The 26,849-nt window shown below is 39.0% G+C and overlaps 1 protein-coding gene across 1 annotated transcript; it reads left to right on the forward strand.

Moving 5' to 3' along the window:
* The first annotated feature begins 20,099 nt into the window (after positions 1-20,099).
* On the forward strand, positions 20,100-21,329 carry LOC104213864 (uncharacterized). Its single transcript, XM_070157619.1, has 2 exons — positions 20,100-21,060; positions 21,202-21,329. The coding sequence occupies exons 1-2, from the start codon at positions 20,100-20,102 to the stop codon at positions 21,327-21,329; spliced, it is 1,089 nt and encodes a 362-aa protein (XP_070013720.1).
* Positions 21,330-26,849: the final 5,520 nt, after the last annotated feature.

Consider the following 26,849-nt stretch of genomic DNA (forward strand, 5'->3'; position numbering starts at 1 on the left):
AATTGAGACACCGAGCTACAAATACCACAATATATTTCTTCATTCTTCTCTACCAATAGTGCTGCCTCAAATCCTGATACATCTTCGCGGTACCCAGATGAATGGAATACCGCGAGCTATGGTCCTCCTCCAGAATCAACTCCCGAAGCCCATCCATATTGGGCACACAAATCCGGCCCTGCATCCTCAACATCCCATCATCACCAATGGTCACATCTCTAGCATCATCATGCTGAACTCTGTCCTTAAGGACAAGCAAATGCGGATCATCATATTGGCGCTCTCTGATGCGATCATATAAGAAAGACCAAGAAATCACACACGCCAACACTTGAGTGGGCTCCGAAATATCCAACCCCACGAACCGATTGGCAAAGGCCTCAACATCAACTGTTAGGGGTCTCTCCCCAACTGGAATATATGCCAAACTCACCATACTCACTGCCTTTCGGCTCAAAGCATCGGCCACCACATTGGCCTTCCCTGAATGGTATAGTATAGTGATATCATAATCCTTAAGCAACTCCAACCATCTCCGCTGCCTCAAATTAAGATCCTTTTGCTTGAACAAATGCTGAAGACTGCAATGATCGGTGAATACCACACAAGATACGCCATACAAATAATGCCTCCAAATCTTCAATGCATGAACTATGGCAGCCAACTCCAAATCATGAACATGGTAATTCTTCACATGGGGCTTCAACTGACGAGAAGCATAAGCAATAACTCTACCCTCCTGCATCAATACAAAACCAATCCCAACTCTTGAGGCATCACAATATACGGTATATGAACCTGAAGCTGATGGTAAAACCAATACTAGAGCTGTGGTTAAAGTTGTCTTGAGCTTCTGAAAGCTCTCCTGACTCTCGTCCAACCATACAAATGGAGCACCCTTCTAAGTCAACTTGGTCAAGGGCGATGCGATAGATGAGAATCCCTGAACAAACCGGCGATAATAGCCTGCCAACCCAAGAAAGCTATGAATCTATATGGCTGAGGACGGTCTAGGCCAACTCTGAACCACCTCTATCTTCTTTGGATCTACCTGAATACCCTTACTAGACACCACGTGTCCCAAGAAAGCCACTGAACTAAGCCAAAATTCACACTTGGAGAACTTTGCATAAAGTTTATCCTCCCTCAGTCTCTATAATACAACCCTCAAATGCTCCGCGTGCTCCTCTTGACTATGAGAGTACACCAGAATATCATCAATGAATACTATAACGAACGAATCCAGATAAGGCCGAAATACACTGTTCATCAAATGCATGAATGCTGCTGGGGCATTGGTCAGCCCAAAAGACATGACAAGAAACTCATAATGACCATATCTGGTCCTAAAAGTAGTCTTAAGAATATCTGAATCCCTGATATTCAACTGGTGATAGCCAGAACGGAGATCAATCTTGGAGAACACTATTGCTCCCTGAGGCTGGTCAAAAAATCATCAATGCGACGTAATAGATAATTGTTCTTAATTGTTACCTTGTTCAATTGCCTATAATCGATTCACATTCTCATTGTGCCATCCTTCTTCTTTACAAACAGAACCCCCGCACCCCAAGATGACACGCTAGGCCGAATGAACCCCTTATCTAGGAGTTCCTGAAGTTGTTTTTTCAATTCCTTCAACTTCGCTGGTGCCATACGATATGGCGGAATAGAAATGGGCTGAGTGTCCGGCACCAGGTCAATACCAAAATCAATATCCCTGCCCGGTGGCATGCCCGACATGTCAACAAGAAACACATCGAGAAAACCCCTCACAACTGGAATAGAATCAATGCTAGTAGTCTCAGCTCCCACATCCCTCACAAACGCTAAATATGAAAGGCAACCCTTCCCAACCATGCGCTGGGCCTTCAAGAAAGATATCACTCTACTAGGAACATAATCAATCATACCATACCACTCGATCCGCGGTACACACGGCATAACCAAAGTGAATGTCTTAGCATGACAATCTAGAATATTACGACACAGAGATAACCAATCCATGCCCAAAATGACATCAAACTCTACCATGCTCAATAGAAATAGATCCACTCGAGTCTCCAGACCCCCAATAGTCACCACACATGACCGGTACATACGGTCTACAATAATAGTATCGTCCACCGGGGTAGATACATGAATAGGTAAAGCAAGAAACTCTCGGGACGTACCCAAATGATGAGCAAAATATGAGGACACATAAGAATAGGTGGAACCGAGATCAAATAATATAGAGGCATCTCTGTGGCAGACTGAAACAATCCCTGTAATGACAGCATCTGAAGCAATTGTATCTGTCATGCCTGGAATAGCATAAAAATGAGCCTGGCCACCGCTTGATCGACCTCCCCCTCTGGGGCGACCCCTGGCTGTCTGACCCCCACCTCTAGCTGGCTGGGCGGGTGGTGAAGTAACTGGAGCAGAAGTCGAGGGTTGATCCCTCTGCTGAAGCTGACCATCACGAAGTCGAGGGCACTGCCTCCTCATATGTCAAAACTCTCTGCACTCATAACAATTACCCGGTTCTGGAGGTGGGGACAGAAGGGAACCCCTGGCACCGGAATGACTAGTAGAAGGACCTGGCATGGAAGAACCCTTGACTGATGGGGCACGTGACGAGCTCTAGGGTGGTAGGGCATAGAGTGATGACTGGCCCCACTGAGATCCATGATGACCATGACCCGAATATTCCCCACAATACTCTGGACGGGCCTAAAAGAACGACCTCTACCATGTTGGAACTGGCCCCTCGAAGGAGCACCACTGTAACTGCCAGACCCTCAAGGCCTCTTGGCATTCCTCTCCTCTCGATCCTAACGGTGAACCGTCTCAATCTCGCGAGCGATATCAACCACCTCCTCGAACGTAGCACCCAACACCCTCTCTCGGGTTATAAGAATACAAAGATGATAGTTAAGGCCATCAACAAATCTCCTAATCCTCTCACGATCTACCGGAACCATCCAAACGGCATGCAGAACCATCCCCATGCCTTAACCACTCAAACTACCTACGCAGCTCCTCTCTGCAGGACTGAAGTACATACTTCTCCAAAAAGAGAGTGGAGAACTCCTTCCAAGAAAGGGGCGCTGCACAAACTGGCCTACGCCTCTCATACACCTCCCCCCAAGTGAAGGCAGCCCCAGTAAACTGAAAGGTGGTAAATGCCACACCACTAGTCTCAAGAATCCCTGTTGCACGGAGCATCCGCTGACACTTATCAAGAAAACCCTGGGCATCCTCGCCCTCAACACCACTGAATAACGGAGGCTAGAGTCTACCAAAAATCTCAAGACGACGTTGCTCATCCTCTGGTATAACTGGAACAATGAACTCTTGAGCTGGTGCAACCGGCTGGGCTGGAGGTGCCCGCAGTGTCTGTAGTCCCTGCACTACCTACTTAGGTGTGCGAGCAGCGGGGGTTTGATTGCCTCCCCCAGCTTGTGAAGTAGTTGCTGCTGCTGTGGTGGCTAAAAATGCCTGAGCCAAGCTAGTGCAAACTATCAAGATATGTCCCAAGGCATCCTGTAGACCCGGGATCACGATGGGCACAGCTGGTTCCTGAACTGGTGCTGCTGAAGCCTGATCTGGAGCTAGGGAAGCTGGTGGATCAACAGGTGTTGCCCTCGCTGCTCTGCCTCTGCCACGACCACGACCGCGTCCACGGCCTCTGATGGTCTCAGCTGGTGGCACTAGTAGTCGTCCACCTCGTCCGGTAGCTCACGTCCTCACCATCTGTTAGAGAATAGAATAATAGAAGTTTATTTCTCGGATCAACAAGGTCGCACGACAAGAATTTCAAGAATATGAAGTTTTTCCTAAAAGGTTCTGCAGCCTCTCGAGGATAAATACAGATGTCTCCATACCGATCCGCGAGACTCTACTAAACCCATTCATGACTCGTGAGACCTATGTAGCCTAGGCTCTGATACCAACTTGTCACGACCCTAACCCCAAACCCGATCGTGATGACGCCTCTCATAAAGACAAGGCCAACCAGACCAAAATAGAACACCACTTTTAAACAGTTAAATACCGTAAATAGTTCTAAAATGTGATATAATAACCATAATTTACGGAATTTACGATAACAACAGTAGAAAATCATCCCGACATAGACAAACCGGGGTGTCACAAGTCATGAGCAACTAAGGATCCTGATACGAGTCTACTAGATATGATATCTGGTACAACTGTTTGAAGAATATAAAAGTAATAAGATAAGGGAGGCACGGGGGCTGCGGATGCCAAAAACTACCTCGTGGTCTCTGAAAACACTGCCTGGACTGGGAGGATCAACTCTCAGGAGCGGTCTCTGTGATGCCTGAATCTGCACACATGGTGCAGGGAGTAATGTGAGTACTCCGACCCAGTGAGTAATAATTATAAATAATGGCTGAAAGCAAGAAAACATGTAAAAGCACAAAGCAATTCTATATCAAGCAGTAAAATCACTTAAAGAAGTAAATCAGTGAAGAAGTCAAATGGAATCCCTTTAAACCAAGTAAAACAGGTAATTTAGCGGGTAATTAACAAGAAGAAATCTGCCCCTCGGGCACAGTATCAATCACTCAGAACAGTATCAGCTCCTCGGGCTCACTCTTCTCACTTAATGCTCATTCTCATCTTTCGACCCATATATCAATCATAATAATAGAAATCAGAATAACCACTGCGCCGTGCAGCCCGATCCATATAGATAGTTGACTACGCTTACTGTGAGTGTGTAGACACCGGAGGGGCTCCTACAACCCAATTGCTATATTGATGCGGCGTGCAGCCCGATCCATATAAGTATTGATGCAGCGTGCAAACCGATCCATAACATATATAATATCCTCACCATTGGGTTCTCAACCCCTCTCAATCATTAACCTCACAGCCTCTGGGGCACAATAATAGAAGATAGGGATCTCAGCCCACAAATTCCTCTCATTTAGGAATAGTATGTTAACACTAGCTCGAATCGTTTAAAACAGATAGAAACATGACTGAGGATATGATTTTTAACAAGTATAGTGAGGAAAATCAGTCAAAATCCCCGAAGGGTTCAAATAGTTGGTACGAAGCCCAAATATGGCAATTAGTCCAAATCATGATGATAACAAATAAGTTTCAGTCAAATACGCGATAAAATCATCAGTCGGGATGGACCAAGTCTCAATCCCCAGTAGTAAAAGACCCCACGCTCATCATCCAGCTTGTGTCTCACCTCAATATAGCACTACGATGTGCAATCCGGGGTTTCAAACCCTTAGGACATCATTTACAACCATTACTCACCTCGAACAGGCTACAACTCTAGCTCGTGACGCCTTTGCCCCTCGAATTGGCCTCCACGCGTGTCGAATCTATCCAAAATGATAACGAATACATCACAATATGCTAAGGAAACAAAGCCCAAGCGAAAACAATCGAAAAATATCAAAAATCCCGAAATTAGCAAGACCCGAGCCCCGGGCCCACTTCTAGAAACTCAGAAATTTTCACATCATTAGATTCCTTATCACCCCACGAGTTCATACATACCAAAAGTTCTCAATTCCGACCTCAAATAGTCCTTCAAATCCCAATTCAAAAGTTAAAAATCCCAAGCCCTAGTTCTTTTATTTTTAGATTAGTTCCATGAATTTCTAGGTGGATTTCACAATAATAATCGAGTATTGAGTTCAAAAATCTTACCTCTAGGTGATTCCCCTTGAATCCCTCTTCAATTTCCTTCAACAAGCTCTCAAAATGATCAACAATGGGTAAATGAGCTACGAAATTGTGGATGATACGAATTAAAACATTTTGCTTAGGGGTGTTTTTCACATCTGCGAACAAAAGCCCCCTTCTACGGTACCGTATTTGCGGTCTAGCTTCCGCTTCTACGGAAGTCACTTAAGGGACCATATTCCGCATCTGCGGTCCACGAGCCGCATCTGCGACTCTGCAGTGCGGTCCATATGCCGCATTTGCGGTCCCTGACTAGTCTTCCCAAAACCGCTTCTGCGGCTCCCCTTCCGCATGTGCGGCACCGCACCTACGGTCCCCAATCCGCAGGTGCGGAAATACCAGAAGCATCAATCTTCTGAAATCTCTTAAGTCCAAAAATCTTCCCGTTAATAATCCGAAATCACCCCGAGGCCCCCGGTGCCTCAACCAAAAGCACCGACATGACCCAATACCTTTTTTGAACTTGTTCTAATCATCAAAGTATCTCAAACAACATCAAATTATGGTTCCACTAGTCAATTGATAGCGACCATAAATTACGTTTACTATGGTTCCACTAGTCAATTGACACCAATTGTTATATTTTGGGATATAATTAGCAATTTAATTATGAAATATAAATAATAAGTAGATATTGATGCTAGTTAATTACATTGTTGCGCTTTATATATAGTTACATTGAGCGTCTATATATATGTGTATAGTAGCCAACATATAATTTCATTCATTAAGGTCATGCGTATATTGATATCGACCATATAATTACGTTTACTATGGTTCCACTAGTCAATTGACACCAATCATTATATTTTGGACATAATTAGCAATTTAACTATGAAATATAAATAATAAGTACATATTGATGCTAGTTAATTACATTGTTGCGCTTTATATATAGTTACATTGAACGTTTATATATATAATAAGTAGATATTGATAGTGACCATAAATTACGTTTACTATGGTTCCACTAGTCAATTGTCACCAATCGTTATATTTTAGGATTTAATTAGCAATTTAATTATGAAATATAAATAATAAGTAGATATTGACACTAGTTAATTACATTGTTGTGTTTTATATATAGTTACACTGAACATTTATTTATATGTGTATAGTAGCCAATATATAATTTCATTCATTAAAGTCAAGTGTATATTGATAGCAACCATATAATTACGTTTATTATGGTTCCACTAGACAATTGACACCAATCGTTATATTTTGGGATATAATTAGCCATTTAATTATGAAATATAAATAATAAGTAGATATGGATTCATATTTTCTTGCACCACCGAATTTTCTTGGTTTGGATCCATTTTTTAGATAGGGTAAAGTGTCCACTTGACTTGGTTTGGTATGAAGGAAGTATAATAAATCGTATACCGTATTTGTTTTTAAGAAAGGAAGAAAATACAATAATGTGTATACACACTAAATCGTATAATTTGTATAAACATAAAATACACATAAATACAATGGAAATATAAATATAATACACAAGACTCTTCAGCTCCCAACATTTAATTTTCGCATATTCAAGGCTTGAAGTTTAATTTTGTGTTTTGGAGAGGAAAATATAGGCTAATTAGTTAGGGGGTCTTGGATGTCTTTTCACTGGTGTAGCCAAAGTTGGGTCACATCAGTTGGGCCGTTTAGCATCACCCTTAATTAAATATTAGGTGAACCAGCAGAAAGAAAATATTTGCAAATTAAGCCATTTGTTTTCAATAAAATTGATAAGCCAAATGTTACGACCCGGAATTCCCACCCTCGGGAGTCGTGATGGCACATACTACTGAAAGCTAGGCAAGCCAACCAACTGAACAATTTACTGTGTTTCCATTTTTAATCCGATAACAATTTAGAGCCAACAATTAGATAACAACAAAATTGAATAAGCGGAAGACTGCATTGTAAAGATTTAATAATACTGCTAATACCAATACATAACAAATCTACCCAAGACTGGTGTCACAACTTCATAGACTGTCTAGGAGTACTACAACAAAGGTCTGAAAGAAATAAATACAACATTGTCTCTAAAAATACATGAAAGAAACATGAATAGTAGATAGAAGGAGATACCAAGGCCCTCGGACGCCTGGAGGACTACTTCGGGTCGCCTGATGAACAAAAAATAGCAATCTCACCACAGTTCGAAATCAACAACACTGGGATATGTACAAAAGAGTGCAGAGTGTAGTATCAGCACAACCGACCCCATGTGCTGGTAAGTGCCTAGCCTAACCTCGGCGAAGTAGTGACGAGGCTAGGACCAGACTACCAATTAAACATGTGCAGTTAAATCATATACAGCGGAAAAGAAGAACAGTAATGTAAATTTAAGTGTGGGAGGGGGGATAACATGTTGCGGGGACATCGACTAATAACAGAAGAACAACAAATAAATATGAGGATCACCACAGTTCAATTGAAAGTAGGAAGGGGGAATCATGCTGCGAGGTACAACAAGTATAAATAGGAAACCATCAATTAAATGTAGAGAAATCGTAACTCAGTTATCCATAAAATTACGAAATTAAAGACAAGTGCACGGCATCACCCTTCGTGCTTTAGTACTCCCTCACCAAAACAATACACGAAATCATCCTTCGTGCTTTAACACTCTCTCACAAAAACAATACACGGCATCACCCTTCGTGCTTTACATTCTTCCTCACCCAAGCATCAATCACAAAGCAAATAGGGTAAGAGAATCTATAACATCAAATAAAATCAAGTAACAACAGAAAATCCATAAATAAACGTAAAGAACAACATAACTCTATTATCAGCAAGAATCAGGAAAATCAAGGACAAGTGCAAAACAACACCTTTTGTGCTTTTACTCTCGTCCTCACCATAAGAATCAATATAAACTGCACAACATCACCCTTTGTGCTTTTACTCTCATGCTCACCATAAAATAAATATAATCGGCATGGAATTGTACATCGTGCGGCACGACATCACCCTTCATGCTTTACACTCTTCCTCACAAAATCATACAAGGCATCACCCTTCGTGCTTTACACTCTTCCTCACCCAAGCAACAATCACAAGAAATAAGGGCAAGGAAATAAATGAAATCACAATAAAATCTCGGCAAGGGAACAATAGTACAACAATCAAATCCCGGCAAGGGAAAACAACATCAAAACAATAAAATTCCGGCAAGGGAGACAATATTATGATTCTCTCTCTCCTTTCTTCTTTAACATTTACTTCACAACTCAATTCACAACTTGAGTCATTGCTCTATGATGTTTGACAGTTCAAGTCTTAACTTGAGACAATGCTCTACAATGTTCAACAATTCAATTCTCAACTTGAGCCAATGATCTACCATATTCAACAATTAAATTCTCAACTTGAGCCAACGCTCTACCATGTTCAATTAACAATAATACTTCCACAAGTCATATTCCTCAATAGAATTGTCATATAGAGCATGAACAATACGAAACAGAGTCACATTAATCATAGTATAAGACTCACGGGCATTCTTGACACCAACGTCACCATGCCTATACATCCTACTCAACAAATAACATATAGCAAATATGACACAACTCCTAATCCCTCAAGCTAAGGTTAGACCAAACACTTACCTCGATGCCACGAACACAATTTAAGTCTCTACTATCGCTTTACCTCTTGATTCCTCCACCAATTTGTTAGTATGTAGCCACAAGTTACTTAATTACATCAATAAACACTAAATGCATCAAAGCTAATGCATGAAAATAAATTTTCCAAAGTTTTACCCAAAAGTCAAAAATAGCCCCTGGGCCCACATGGTCAAAATCCGAGGTTCGAACCAAAACCCGATTACCCATTCCCCCAAAAACTCAAATATATAATTTGTTTTGAAATCGGACCTCTAATCGAGGTCCAAATCCCTAATTTTTAAAAAACCTAGGTTCTACCCAAAACACCCAATTTCCCCCATGAAAATCATTAATTTTGAGTTGAAATCAAGTGAAAAGATGTTAATGATTGAAGAAAACGAGTTAAAATTGACTTACAATCGATTTGAAAGAAGAGTTATCTTTGAAAAATCGCCCAAGAGTGTTTTGGTTTTGAATAAGTGTGAAAAATAAAAGATTTTCGGCTAAGCTGTAAAATTGCAGGTTGCAGATGTCGCAATTGCGACCAGGGTTCGCAATTGCAAACCCAGAAGTCTGTTACCTTCCCATTTGCGAACATGGGATCGCATTTGCGAACCCTGAGGAAAACCAGGCCTCTTCGCATTTGCGACTGTGCCTTTGCATTTGCGATGTCGCATTTGCGACCATTTCATTGCATTTGCGAATAAGGCATCCCATGCCACTTATCACATTTGCGATACAATGCTCTCATTTACGATGCGAAGACTGCAAGCCTGCAACATACCAGTAAATTTCTAAGTGAAAATTTCACTCCGTGGCCTATCCAAAACTCACCGGAGCCCTCGGGGCTCCAAACCAAACATGCACACCAACCTAAAAATATCATACGGACTCGCTCGTGCATTTGAATCAACAAAATAATATCAACAACTATGAATTTAGCATCAAAATCATGAAATTTCTTAAGAACTTCAAATTTTCCAAATTTTTCTCAAATATGATCAGATTTCAAGTATGTTTCTTACCAAATTTCACAGACTTTTCTTAAATCACATAAAAAATCTGTACCGGGCACCGGAACCAAAATACGCGTCCGATACCATCAAGTTTGAAACACATTTCATTTTCAAAAACTCATAAATATTCCAGAAAATAATTTTCTTTAAAACTTCATTTCTTGGGCTTGGGACCTCGGAATTCGATTCCGGGCATACGCCCAAGTCCCATATTTTCATACGGACCCTACGGGGCTGTCAAATCATGGGTCTGTGTCCGTTTACCCAAAATGTTGACTGAAGTCGAGGTGATGCTAAAAGAGGTTTTTAAGGCCTCAAAATGCAGAATTCATTTCTAAAACAAGTGATGACCTTTTTGGGTTATCACATTCTCCACCTCTAAAACAGCCGTTTGTCCTCGAACGGACATGAGAAGGAAGTACCTGAGTCGGGAAAAATATGGGAATAACGGTTTTACATATTGGACTCGGACTCCCAGGTCGATGCCTCAGCAGGCTGACCTCTCCACTGAACATGAGCAGAAGGGAAACTCTTCGATCTCAACTGACGAACCTGCCGGTCTAGAATAGCTATCGGATCCTCCTCATAGGACAAGTCCTTGTCCAACTGGACAGTGCTAAAATCTAACACGTGGGATGGATCGCTGTGATACTTCCAAAGCATGGACACATGAAACACTGGATGCACGGTTGATAAGCTCGGCGGCAACACAAGTCTGTAAGCCACCTCTCCCACTCGATCAAGAATCTCAAACGGGCCAATGAACCTAGGGCTAAGCTTGCCCTTCTTCCCAAATCTCATCACGCCCTTCATAGGCGACACTCGAAGCAATACCCGCTCACCGACCATGAATGCCAAATCACAAACTTTGCGGTCGGCATAACTCTTTTGCCTGGACTGAGCTGTACGAAACCTATCTTGAATAATCCTGACCTTGTCCAAGGCATCCTGTACTAGATCCGTACCCAACAACCGAGCCTCTCATAGCTCGAACCACCCAACCGGCGACCGACACTGCCTACCAAACGAAGCCTCATAAGAAGCCATCTGGATACTCGACTGGTAGCTGTTGTTGTAAGCAAACTCTGCTAAAGGCAAAAACTGATCCCACGAGCCTCCAAAGTCGATGACACAAGCTCGGAGCATATCCTTTAAAATCTGAATGGTCTGCTAGGACTGACCGTCTGTCTGAGGATGAACATTGTGCTCAACTCAATTTGTGTGCCCAACTCTCGCTGAACCGCTCCCCAAAAATGGGAGGTAAACTGCGTACCTTGGTCCGAAATTATAGACACGGTCACACCATGAAGACAAACTATCACCCGGATATAGATCTCAGCTAACCTCTCAGAAGAATAGGAGACTGCCATAGGAATGAAATGTGCTGACTTGGTCAGCCTATCAACAATAACCCACACTGCATTGAACTTCCTCTGCGTCTGTGGGAGTCCAACAACGAAGTTTATAGTGTTACGCTCCCACTTCCACTCAGGAATCTCAATCTTTTGGAACAAACCACCAGGTCTCTAATGCTCGTACTTTACCTGCTGACAATTCAAACACCGAGCCACATATGCCACAATATCTTTTTTATTCTTCTCCACCAATAATGATGCAGCAATCTTGATACATCTTCACGGCACCTGGATGAATAGAGTACCGGGAACTATAGGCCTCCTCTAAAATCAACTCCCATAGTCCATCCCTATTAGACACACAAAAATCGACCCTGCAATCTCAAAACTCCATCATCTCCAAATGTAACCTACTTGGCACCTCCATGTTGCACCGTATCTCTAAGGACACATAAATGAGGATCATCATACTGCTGATCTCGGATACGCTCCAATAAAGAAGAACGAGCGACTGTGCAAGCTAACTCACAGCTGGGCTCAGAAACATCCAACCTCACTAACTGATTGGCCAAAGCCTGAACATCCAAAGCAAGCGGTCTCTCACCGACTAGAATATAAGCAAGACTGCTTATACTAGCTGAGTTCCTACCCAAAGTATCGGCCACCACATTGGCCTTTCCTGGATGATATAAGATGGTGATATCATAGTCCTTTTATAGCTCCAACGACCTTTTCTGCCTCAAATTTAGCTCCTTCTGCTTGAACAAATACTGTAGACTCTTGTGATCCATGAACACCTCACATGCCACGCCATACAGATAATACCTCCAAATCTTCAAAGCGTGAACAATAGCTGCTAACTCCAAATCATGAACTAGATAGTTCTTCTCATGAATCTTCAACTACCGCGAAGCATAGGCAATGACCTTGCCATCCTGCATCAACACCGTACCATGTTGAATATGAGATGCATCATAATAAATTGTGTAAGGCCCTGAACCTGTGGGCAAAACCAACACCGGTGACGTAGTCAGAGATGTCTTGAGCTTCTGAAAGCTCGCCTCACACTCGTCCGACCATCTGAACTAGGCACCCTTCTAGGTCAACCTAGTCATCGGGGCTGTGATAGATGAAAACCCATCCACAAACCGATGATAATAGTTAGCCAAACCCAAGAAACTCCGGATCTCTATAGCTGATGCTGGTCTAGGCCAATTCTTGACTGCCTCAATCTTCTTTGGATCAACCTGAATACCCTCTGCTGATACAACATGACCCAGGAATGCAACTGAACTCAGCCAGAACTCACACTTCGAAAACTTAGCATACAACTGACTATCCCTCAAAGTCTGAAGAACCACTCTAATATGCTTCTCGTACTCCTCCCGGCTACAGGAATAGATCAAAATATCATCAATGAAGACTATCACGAACGAATCCAAGTAAGGCTTGAACACTGGGTTCATCAAATATATAAAAGTTGTTGGGGCATTTGTCAACCCGAATGATATCACTAAGAACTCATAATGCCCGTACCGAGTGCGGAAAGCTATCTTAGGGACATCGGATGCCCTAATCCTCAACTGATGGTAGCCAGATCTCTAGTCAATCTTCAAAAATACCTTGGCACCCTAAAGCTGATCAAATAAATCATCAATCCTCGACAATGGATACTTATTCTTAATTGTAACCTTGTTCAACTGCCAGTAATCAATACATATCCTCATCGATCTGTCCTTCTTCTTAACAAACAACATCAGCGCACCCCAAGGCGAAACACTCGGTCTAATGAAACCTTTCTCAAACAAGTCTTGCATCTGCTCCTTTAACTCGTTCAATTCAGGCGGGGCCATATGATACAGCAGGATAGAAATGGGCTGAGTGCCCGAAGCCAAATCAATGCAAAAAGTTGATATCCCTGTCGGGTGGCATACCCGATAGGTCTGATAGGAATACCTCAAGAAACTCACGAACAACGGGAATAGAATCAATAGAAGGAACCTCAGCACTAGAATCACGGACATAGGCCAAAACGTCCAAACACCCCTTCTCGACCATACGACGGGCCTTCATATAAGAGATAACACTGCGGGTAGAATGACCAGGAGTCCCTCTACACTCTAAACGAGGTAAACCCAACAAGGCTAAGGTCACAGTCTTGGCATGACAATCCAAGATAGCGTGATAAGGTGATAACTAGTCCATCCCCAATATGACATCGAAATCAACCATGTCCAGAAGAAGCAAATCTACACGAGTCTCAAGACCCCCAATCACAACAATACATGAATGATGGACTCGATCTACCACAATAGAATCACCCACCAGTGTAGACACATAAACAAGAGCACTCAAAGAATCACTAGGCATGACCAGATACAGTGCAAAATAAGACGACACATAGGAGTATGTAGATCCTGGATCAAATAAAACTGAAGCATCTCAGTACCTGTGATAACTGCATCAGAAGCCTCAGCCTCGGGCCTGGCTGGAAGGGCATAACATTGGGGCTAGGCCCCACCACCCTGAACTACATCTCTAGGACAGCCTGCTACTGGCTGGCCTCCACCTCTAGCTGCTTGACCTCCACCTCTAATACCTCTACCTCCACCTCTAGCACCTCTACCCCCACCCCTAGCTGGCTGAGTAGGCGGTGGAACCCTGTTATTGAGAACTGCTCGGTGCTCGAGGGCAATATCTAGTAATGTGCCTTGTGTCGCCACAAGTAAAACAAGCCCTCGGCTATTGGGGCTGACGACCCTGAAAACTCTGAAGCGGTGGTGCACTGATATGAGTTGATGGTGCACTGTAGCACTGTTGATCAGAATACTGCATATGAGAACCACGGTCACCTGAAACACCGTGAGAAACCTGAAGTGCTAACTGAAAAGGCTTAGGGGGATGGCCTCTACCATATGAATCCCTGCCTCCAGACGAGGTACCACTGAATCGGCCTGAATGACGAGGCCTCTTATCAGACCCTGACCACCTCCCTGCGATAGAACCATCTGAACTCTCCTGACACATTAGCCGCCTCCTGGAAAGAAATCTCACTCCCTATCTCCTTAGCCATCTGAAGTCGAATAGGCTGAATGAGTCCCTCAATGAACCTCCTCACCCTCTTTTTCTCTCTCTCTCTCTCGTTGGGGAGTATGATAAGAGCATGATGAGCCAAGTCGATGAATCTGGTATCATACTGAGTAACGGTCATAGAACCCTATTGGAGACGCTCAAACTGCCTCTAATAGGCCTCTCTCTGAGTGATAGGGAGAATCTTCTACATAAATAGATGAATAAACTGCTCCCAAGTCAAAGCTGGTGATCCAGCTAGTCTAGCCAAGCAAAAATCTCTCCACCAAGTCTTGGCGGACCCATATAAGTGAAAAGTAGCAAAATCAACCCAATTGGTCTCCACTATCCCCATGTTCCTAAGAACCTCATGACAACTATCTAGATAATCCTAGAGATCCTCAAAAACTGCACCGCTGAAAGTGGTAGCGCAAAGCTTGGTAAAACCTATCCAACCTCTGCAAAGCCTCCGAAGATGTAGCTGATCTAACATCGGTCTGTGTTGTTGTTCGGTTGAAGAAGCAGTACGTGACCTCGCCATTCGCGAAAGGACAAGAGTAGAGGTTTCAATTTAGCATTGAGAGAACAAAATTGCACGATCGAGCAGAATGAAAGTGAAACTTTTCCTAATTCTGTAGCCTCTAGGGGGTAAATACAGATGTCTCTGTACCGATACCTCAGACTCTACTAAGCTTGTCTGTGAATTGTGAGACCTATGTAACCTTGAGCTCTGATACCAACTTGTCACAACCCGGATTTCCCACCCTCGGGAGTCGTGATGGTGCCTATTAGTGAAAGCTAGGCAATCCAACCAACTAAACAATTTACCGTGTTTCCATTTTAATCCGATAACAGTTTAGAGCCAACAATTAGATAACAATAGAATTTAATAAGCGGAAGACTGCATTGTAAAGATTGAATAATACTGCTAATACCAATTCATAACAAATCTACCCAAGACTGGTGTCACAACTTCACAAACTATCTAGGAGTACTTGTGATGAACCAAAAGGTCATCACTTGTTTTAAAATAAAATTCTATGTTCCAAGGCCTTAAAACCTCTCTTATATCACCTCAATTTGCGTGCGCAGTTCGAGCACATAGCCGGAAAGCCTAAATGTGAAAAATCTATGAAAAATGATAAATTTTGACAATAAAATGAATTAATTTGACTTAGGTCAACGTTTTGGGTAAACGGACTCAGACGTGTGATTTGATAATCCCAGAGGGTCCGTAAGAAAATGTGAGACTTGAGTGTATGCCCGGAATCGAATTCCGAGGTCCCAAGCCCGAGAAATGAATTTTTTAAAGAAAATTATTTTTTGAAATTGTTTAAAGGTTTGGGAAATGAATTTGGAGTAGAACATGTTGGTATCGGACCCGTATTTTGGTTCCGATGCCCGATACAGGTCTTATATATAATTTAAGATAATCCTGTGAAGTTTGGTAAGAAACGAAATCCGTTTGACGTGATTCGGACCTTAAATGCAAATTTCATGTTTAAAGAAGTTTTGAGAAATTTCATTGATCTTGAGGTTTAATTCAATGTCCATGATGTTATTTTGGCGATATGAGTACACGAATAAGTCCGTGGGATATTTTTGAGGTTGTGTGTATATTTGGTTTGGAGCCCCGAGGGCTCGGGTGAGTTTTGGATAGGCCACGGAGTGCATTTTGAACTCAGAAAATTGTAGGTTTTTCAGCTGTGCATAGCAGGCCTGCAAGCTTCGCATTTGCGAAGCCTAGCTCGCAAATGCGAGCGGCTTATCGCAATTGCGAAAGAAGCCCAGGCCAGTTCCCTCTCGCAAATGCGAGATTATCTTCGCAAATGCGAAGTTTCCCACTTGGCCAGTGATCGCAAAAGCGACCTATGTGTCGCAAATGCGACATTTTGTTCGCAAATGCGAAAGTCTAGCATTTCTGAAGGGTTCGCAACCCTGTTTCGCATTTCCCAACTTATCAGAGGTCGGTGCTCGCAATTGCGAACCCCTGTTCGCATTTCCCATACCTACGACCTGCAACTTTATACTTAGACGATTTTAAACCCATTTTTCACATCTTTTCAAAACACAAACTTCTTTGGGCGATTTTCAAAGAACAACTCTTCTTCCAAATCGATTGTAAGTTAATTCACTACAGGAAAAGAGGTCTTTAATGACCATTTCTTTATGAAAGGAAATTAATCTAGTCGTTATATGTATGCTTATAGCGGCCAATATTTATTCCGGTCATTAAAGTCATTTTTTACTGTATTTTTTACGAGGGAATAATTTTCGGTCTTTCAAATTATGGCAATCCCCTCGTTATAAATCTGAATAAAATGAAAATTTATGCGGTAATTATTTCCTCTTTTTTTTCCTCAACAACTCCGCCCATATCCCCCAAATTAATCAAAAAACCCTCAAAATCTCTCAATCCAATGTTATCCCAAAACACGTACACCAGATTCAGCAAAGAGGATGCAAAGAATCACGAACAAATAGGCCGTCACTGCAACTGCCCGCTACTCCATCGGCGAGTTCTAGCGATCGATTTAACACTATATATATATAGAGCAAAACTCAACGAAAAATCACAAAACAATTTGGTTTTCTTGTTGTATGCAACTTATAATTTGTGTGCTTTATGGTGAATCTGTATCAACGATAATAGTTGGGTGTCAACGCTAATAGCTGGGTTCTTTTATTTGATGTGCTTATACTTGATTTGTAGGTTCTGTCAATGCAGCTTATACGATTTGGTCTTCTTGCTGTGCTTTCTCGTCAAGGTAAACTCAAATCACTAAATTTGTAGTTGTAATTATAGTGAAATTGGGCTTTTTGTTATCTCTCTGCTTTTCAAGTTGACGCCTTCCAGTTTTATATGATAATTGTTCTGTTTCCAGTATATTTCTTGCAATTTTTCATTGCACACAACCAACTGTTTTCCATCAAAGTTGTTGTTTTCCTCATCTTCTGCTTTCTCTGCCATTTATGCTTCTTATTATAATGCACGATAGGTAAAATTTTTAGATTCTTAATCTGTTATTGTTTGCGAGAGAGGTCCTATACGCGTTGCAACTAGTAATTCTTATAAGGGGATTCAGAATTTACACATAATTCAAACTTTTATATATGTTCAAAAATTTGTCTCATATTTGCACATTATAATTTTTCGTCGTAGCGAATTCAATTGAATTATTTGATTACATGTGGCTCTGCATTGCCTGTATGAAAAAAAAGAGTAAAATCATATTTGTTTCAGAAGGTGTTCTTTTCCCAATGTTGGAATCGAATATTTTGCCATTCTTCTTCAGCTTGCCTATATAGCGTATACCAACCTATTCAGCAGTAGAAAATCATTATTAATAATAAGTGTGCTCCGTACAAGTTCATCAAAGAGAACTCAAAGATTGAGAAACTTAAATCCTGATCAACTTAATTGTGACTACCAAGATTTCATTACTTTCCATGGCAACGTGAGAGAACAATTTATCACATAGAGTTAAAAAAAGAAAACTATACCTAACTTCCTGGGAAAGTTCTTTTTCCATCCGGCTTGCTCATTGCCAAATCCTCTCTGACCAATCCATTTCCATAGGTCCTCAATTGAGAAGACTTAGTCGCTTCATTTTCCTCCACCTCGTGTGATTCATTCTTTTTATTTTGTTCAACCTTTGTAACTGCTTTTCCATCATGTTGATTTTTCTTGTTCTTTTTTTTTCTTCTTTTTCTCAGTATCCCTTGAAGTTTTAGTGGAAATATAAGACTTCTTACTAGTAAAAGCAATAGAGTTTGATAAAAAATAACAAACATAGCACATGGAAGCTGGCCAGAATCTAGAAGAACATGTAATTGGATAAAACTTAAAGCTAGATGGCACCTTTACTTATGCAAATAACAATCTAGATTCCTCACGAAGCATATCAACTATTAACTTTATTCTTTTCTATTCTAGACTACACTAGATCAGAACATACTTTTCATCAGTTGACCTCTGAACATCTTTAGTTTTACCTACTGAAAGTGGCTCATCATTAGTGATTAGCCTCTGCATGCTCTGAATTGTTGTTTGATTCATTTTCATGAGCCATGAATCAACGCCAAAATCATAGCACATATTGCTCCCAAGTAGTGTCTCTTTCACTAATTACTTGCTTTCCTTCACTCCATATAGACCAATCCAACATTCAGATAACTTGTAAAATGAGATTGTCATCATTGAACGTAGTAATTCTAAGAATGGAGGAGGAGAAGAGACTCTGAGCCTGTCAATATATTTATTTCCTTACTATATAGAGTTTAAAATTACTTTTTATATGACTTACCATCACTAATCACAATAAATAAGTAGTAACTATATATCCTTCAAGATTGCTTGAATCAATGTTACCCACGCAGTTCTGTTACTATTTTCATTTTCAATGCTCATATATGTTGCACATGAAAAGAAGTTTAGTAGCTTATAAATTTATTATGGTAGCATTTCGTTATAAAGTATACAATATTTTTGATTGAGGATAAAATGGGTATTCAATTTTTTATGGGCATTTTGGTAAATCAAGTTTGACGTTAGGAGCTTCATACTTTTAGTATAACTAGTTTTAGAAATGTGCGTTGCGCGTGAATCCTATCTAAATGAAAACAAATTATTTGAAAAAGTACATAAATATTATATGAAATATTGTGTTTGACTAAGAAATAAAAGTTAAGGAGAAAATGTAAACTCCTGAAAATTACAAATGTTGATCCTATTTAACTAACTCAATAAAGAAAGAATCTTTACCTCACAAAAGGTTATCACTTATCTCGGTTAATATATTCAACTTAAAATGCATCTCAGTTTAATCATTTTATTGCTTAGACATTACAAATTATCATGCTTCCTTTTTAATTTTAGTTAGAACACATAGCCTTTGAAGATTTAAGAGCTTTTTTGAAAAAAATTCTTAAAGAGTTATATGTTCAAATGTATTTAAAGTTCATTCTAGAAGACAAAACATGTCAGCTAACTCACAAGATTCTTTTTTTTTTCCTTCTGGCGAGCAAATGCAATTTGTTCTTATTCTTTAACTAATAGAAAATACTATATAAATTATTTTTAATATTTTAAAATATTGTGTTTGTGGGTTGTCTCAATATTAAAAAATTAATTATATTATAATCATGTCTAGTGTAAAATAAATTTTTAAAGGGTAAAAAAATAAATAATGTTTTACTAAGAGGTTTTTTGTTTTAAATATAATATAATTCTTTGATAAGTTTTCCCGTAATATAGGAGTTATTGATGATCCATAATTTCTTTTAACATATATACATATATATTACACATGCACCAGATTATGGCACTTGATAAGAAATGGATGGAACTTGTCCATGACCGATGTGGTAATGCTTACAAGCTTGGGGTGGAGAGCTTTTTGGATTTTGCTTTTACAAGATTAAGTGAAGCGCGTGTAATACGTTGTCCATGTATAAAATGTTGTAACACATCTTCGGGAACGCACGAGATAGTTAAGTCACATTTAATAGTACATGGAATAATTCAAAATTATACTTTTTGTTATCACCATGGGGAAAAGTTAGGTGAGCCACAATCAACTCCAGAAGATGTAGAAGATTATGACATTGAAGAAGCTGATGGTGAGGATGAAATACATAGGATCCTAAGAGATTTATATGTTGATTTTGATGCATACAATACGAACACTGATGGTGATGATTTTCTTGAGGTGGAACCAAATCTTCAAGCAAAAAAATTCTATAGGCTTTTAAAGGATTTTGAGCAACCATTGTACCAAAATTCAATAGTTTCTAAACTTTCTACTATGGTTAAATTGCTTCATATCAAAAGTATTGGGCGTTGGAGTCATGAGTCATTTACAATGTTATTGAAGATGTTGAAGGAAGATCTATTACCTGACGAATCAAACTTGCCAGATTCATATTACGAGGCAAATAAGATAATTCGGGATCTTGGACTTTCTTATTGGAAGATTGATGCTTGTGAAAATAATTGTATGTTAGATGGAAAGAGGATAAACATAGTGGAGAAACTAAATTTAAGAGTGGGAAAAAAGATAGCGTACAAGATTTTACGTTATTTTCCCTTAAAGCCAAGACTCCAAAGGTTGTTTGTGTCCTCAAAGATATCATCTTTAATGACATGGCATCATGACAAAAAAGTTGACGATGGAATAATGAGGCACCGAGCTGACTCAATGGCATGGAAAAAGTTTGAAGAACTTCACCAATCTTTCGTCGATGAATCTCATAATGTTCGACTTGGACTTGCTAGTGATGGTTTTTAACCATTTGGAAGTTCTAGAACTCTGTATAGCATTTGGCCTGTTGTACTTATTCCTTATAATTTACCATCTTGGCTATGTATGAAGCAAGAGAATTTTATTTTGTCGATGCTTATTCCTGGTCATGAAAGTCCAGGAGATGCAATTGATGTTTTTCTTCAGCCTTTGATGGATGAATTAAAGGAATTATGGGAAACTGGAGTGGAGACCTTTGACGCGTCAACTAAACAGAACTCTATGTTGCACGCAGCTATGGACCATTAATGACTTTCCGGCTTATGCAAACTTATCTGGATGGAGTACAAAAGAAAAATTGGCTTGCCCATGTTGCAATACAGAAACATCCTCAATTAGGTTAGAAAATGGTAAAACGTAGTATTATATGGGCCATAGGTGCTTTCTTCCTCTTAATCACAAATGGAGGAATGATAAAGAGTCATTTGATGGCACTAAGGAGCGAAGACTACCACCCGAAATTTTATCCGGTGAGGATATACTAGATCAAGTGGCTGATTTGGATGGTTTACAACTAACAAAGGATCCAAAGAAAAAGATTAAAATATCATGAGAGTAGGGGTGATAATTGGAATAAGAAGAGTATTTTCTTTGATCTTCCCTATTGGAAAACTCTATTGTTGCGACATAATTTAGATGTGATGCATATTGAGAAAAATGTATGTGACAATATTTTGGGGATAATCTTAAATGTCGAAGGAAAAACCAAAGATACCTTAAAAGCTCGATTGGATTTGCAATTAATGAACATAAGGAAAGAATTGCATCAAATTAAAAATGAGGATAAGTATGAGCTACCAACAGCATGTTACACGTTATCTCTGGAAGAGAAAAATAAATTGTTCAGATTCCTAAAGAACTTAAAGGTCCCAGATGGATATTCATCAAATATATCTCAGTGTGTCAACACTAAAGATCGCAAAATTTCAGGCCTAAAAAATCATGATTGCCATGTTCTTCTACAACATTTACTTCCACTTGCTATACGTGGTATGCTTTGCAAATCTATATGTCAATCTCTTATCGAGTTGTCTATATTTTTTTAACTTGCTTGGAGCAAAATTTTTAAGAATGGATGAGTTAGAACAGATAGCAGCTCAAATTCCTATAACTCTGTGCAAGTTAGAAAAGGTATTCCCTCCTTCATTTTTTGATTAATGGTGCACTTGCCGATTTATTTAGCTAATGAAGCTATGGTTGCTGGACCTATTCAATATCGATGGATGTATCCAGTGGAGCGATGGCTATACTTTTTGAAATCTTTAGTTGGCAATAGGGCTTGCCCAGAAGGTTCTATCGCGGAGGGATATTTGACAACTAAATGTTTGACTCTATGTTCAAGGTACTTGCATACAATGGAAACAAAGTTTGATCGCCTTGAGCGGAATTATGCTGGTGGTGTTATTGAATCTGATGGAGGTTTAATAATTTTTTCTCAACCTAGAAAAGAATTAAGAGATGGAAAATTGGACAAACTTAATCCAGATGAATTAGAGCAAGTACATATTATATTTTGAAGTACTGTGATGAAATTCAACTATTTCTCGAGTAAGTATTGATTCGACATAATAATTCATATATACTTTATCCATGATTTCAATTAAAATGACATTTTATTCTTTAATTTTTTGCAGAGAGTTTTCAGAAATTCCAGGTGATACCTCTCAAAAACATTCAGATAGGAAGTTCATTAATTGGTTAAAGAAAAGGTTAGTACTAGATATATACTATTGCTATTTTTTAAAACATAATTTTTTATATAGTATTTGCTAATTAAATTATATAATTGATTTTGATAGGTTGTAGAATTGTACAAATGTGATAACAGTAAGAAAATGGAAGAATTGCTCACTTTGTCACGTGGTCCCCTGCCGTATGTGAAATATCTCAAAGGTTACATTATTAATGGATATAGGTTTCATGTGGAAGACTATGACAGGGGTTTGAGAACTCAAAATTGCGGGGTGGTTGTAGTTGGTGAGACAGATTAAGAGAATAAAAATATTGATTATTATGGAGAACTCACTGAGATTCTTGAATTATAATTTATTGGAGGAAAAAGAGTGATCTTATTTAGATGTATGTGGTTTGATGTGTATGACCAAGAAAAGGGAGTTAAAATGGATGAATATGGCTTTGTAAGTGTTAATCCTCAGCGATTATTGAAAACTAATGAGCCATTTGTATTAGCAAACCAAGCATTACAAGTATTTTATGTCGATGATCCTTCAAATAAAGGTTGGCATGTTGTAAGAAAAGTTTTGCCTCGTGATACTTTTGACATTTTGCAAGAAAAAGATGATGATTTGGAGAATTAGAGAAGTCTATACAAATGAAAAGGAAAAGAACTCATGAAGGTTTTTAACCTTTATAGTGGTTGCTGTTAATATTTATTTCATTCGGCCTCTTGCTTCTTGCTTTTCTAGGCATAACTCGTTTACAGTATGTCAAAATTTGGCTAATAAATTGAGAAAAGAAGTTTTCTGATTTGTTTTTATGCATCACTTTTACTTGGTATGCATTTTCAATATTTGGCTTGTAATATGAGTGTTGTTTGTATGCCCTTTCTGAAAGTTTTCCTTAGGATTTTGATCTTTCGCTGACTTGTTGACTGCATAATGAGAGCTTTATTCTGTATGTATTCTGTACTAGCAATTTTAATGTTGATTCTCTGAAGAATCTTATTGCTGTAGAGACATGTCTTCATTCTAACTTTATAGTTTCTGTTTCTTTGCCTTCCTCTATCTCACCTACATCTTCATATATTCTCTGTTACTTTTCTCTCTGAAATGAAAAGAATTTGTTGCATGTTGTTTTTTAGAAATTGGTCTAAGCTTGTAGGTCGCACCTCCAAGATTCTGGACAACTCCGGTGAGCATTGCTTGCGTTTCCATGATCTTGCTTTATTGCTATCAACAGTTGTTTTGAATGTATTTTTAGCTAAATTTTGGTGCATGTTAGTAATTGTACCTGATTTACATTAATAATTGTACCCGATTTACACACTCATTGTCACTTTGATGAATTTTTTCTTAAGGTATCAAAAGTGATTGTAATTTTGAAGTGAACTTTGCACTCATGTGTTTGATGATATGTCTAAGTCATCTTCTTTGGAGTATTCTGTTGTCCTCCTCCTATTTGGGGTACAATAGTGAAATCTCTAGGGGCGAGCAAGGACTCTTTTAGAAGAAAGTATTATCTTTCTTTGAGCATTCTGGGGCCAATTTATGGACTTGAGTAACCATCTGATTGCTACCATCTTCCACACACTAAAGATATAGGGTATGATTGTTAGTTACATGTTATTGATTTTATTTTTTTGTTTGGTAGGTTGTTCTACCTTATCCCTTTGAAATTGCAGAACAGTAAGAGTACACGAATAATCCAGTGTAGTATTAATGGCCGCTTTGCCACTATCCCTTTTTTGTTCTTATAGACTTAATTACTCACCTGAGAAAATCTGAACATCTTGATATTGAAAAAACAATAAAAATTACTGATGATATAATAGACTCCCATCGACCTTTTTGTTTTTTCTTTTGGAATTGGAATTCTACAAGCTAGAATTTGTTTTGATTTCTTATGCATTGCACTTAGAAATATACTTTCTCTGTGAAAAATATTCCTCCTTGTTATTCATTTGAAGGAATCCATTGCAGGCGAAGGTCTTTCTTCATGATTCTATTATAAATTTCTTCATCTTAAAGTCAGTGATTCATTTGCTTTGATTTTGATTCTTCCAGACCTATTTCCAAGCCAAAAGAGGAAGAATTTACCTCCTTTTCGCTTAAGAGTTGATGGAAAATGTGGTTCTATCAAATTTCTTTTACAAGTTTATTTAATTGAGAGATTTATTCTATTCTATCATATTTAGCTCTTGGATTGTATTCATGTACAATGACCGAACATATACATATGGTTATAATAGCATAAAGATAAGCTTAGCTTAAATAGCTAGTGACCATACGAGATATAGCCTACATTCCGAGTTTCTTCACCTTGTACGTTGTGAAAATTGCCTTTTCCCCTCTCCTATGTGTTATTTTGAGCTTAAATTCGTCTGCTCCTCATATCTCAAGGATGTAGTTGAGGTTTCTTAAAATAGTTCTGTAGATTTTATCTTTTGCTAACTCAGGAGTATAAAAATAATTTTGCTTTTAACAAATTATGGCAACTTTTAGTGGCCTTTTTTGTGTTTCCAGAGCATTTTTTTCTTTGTTGTAGTGACATGTATTTTAAATGTATTTGTGTCGCGCCATCAACATAGTAGACGTACAGTTTAAATAGAAATGAGAGTTTGGGTGTACAAGCATGGGTAGTTTTGAATTGTCAATTCAGATTAAATTCATACTTTAGTCTTAGGATGTAATGTCAACGGCTGTAAAACATGTATCTTTCCCCTTTACTCAATAAACAAAGAAGTAGTTTTATCAATACACCTCATTTAAATCCTAAACCAGATAGCATTCGAATGTCAATTTCTATTATATAGAAAAAGCAACCTTAAAAGTAGCTTGCTATCAGGTCTCTATCCAGTCTAGATGACAAATAGACAGTCGAAATTCATCAGCTGAAGCTCGGTAAGCTTTTTCTATTAGCTTTTGTGTTGCTAATTCTATTTATTCATAGAAAAACGATTTCAAGTATCAGGCTAAGAATTTCTATGTGTTCCACAAGAAGACATCACTCAGTGAGGCTCCACCTTTTTTACCTTCTCTGGTGAGTGACAATTGAGTTTTCTCCTTTTGCTTTATTGTCATAAATTTTTGCTATTGGATGTGCTCTGTCTTCTGCTTTGAGTGAATTGAATTGTAAAGTAGTCCCTTCCATCGACTTGCAAGGGAAAATAGAAAGCGAAAATAAGCAAATGGAGGTATTGAAGTTGGTATTAATGTGTTACAATTATTGTGTTCGAGGAATTACATGTAATAACAAATGTGTTGTTGCACTATTCAAATTTTCTGTATTTTATTAGGATGCTTTCGTGTTGCATATTCTAATCCCGTCTCAAAATAAAATTTTGGGGTCAGATTTTTCACAATTTTCATCTGCTTGAGAGTAAATCACGAAAGTTAGATCTTTGCTCTAATTCTATGTAGTACTGATGATTTTTTCTAATATGTGCCATATAATGAGATTGGTCAATTTTCGGTGAAATTAAAAATCTTTCTACTCCAATCCTGTTTTAGAAAATAATGCAGTTAGATCGATGGAAGGCAATATGGTGAAAAAGCCACCTTAAAAGTAGCTTGCTGTAGTTGGAATAGCCTATGGAGCAACTTTGACATGTTGCTAATGTGTTGTTGCACTATTCAAATTCTCTGCTTATTGAATGTTGAATGCATGTGGTTAGTTTTCTGCTAATGGTTATGCATCGTGTAAAAGAAAAATAATGGGTAAAGTTATTATCTTTACTTTAGTATGTGATACTATTTATGGTTGGATACTAACTGGGATTTTGACTTCAGGTTCATATAGTAGTTTGTTTTGGTATATCAGGAAACTTAATAAGATGGAATTTTGGAATGGTGCCTGTTTATGTAAAAGAGATCTACTATTTGCTTTGACTTTTCTTCTCAACTAACAGTTACTCCATACTTTTATTTATTTTAGGTTGATATGAATCCATCAAAGTCTGAAATGGGAGCAACTTCAAAGAATGTACATCGTGCATATATTCAACCTGATTCTTTAGCAAGGAGAAGAGAACATAACTTTGGATCTTTGAGATCTGTAAAAACAAGTATTGAAAAGAGAACTCTTATTGGC

The sequence above is a fragment of the Nicotiana sylvestris genome, chromosome 9 (genome assembly GCF_000393655.2).
Source record: "Nicotiana sylvestris chromosome 9, ASM39365v2, whole genome shotgun sequence".
Classification (NCBI taxonomy): Eukaryota; Viridiplantae; Streptophyta; class Magnoliopsida; order Solanales; family Solanaceae; genus Nicotiana; species Nicotiana sylvestris.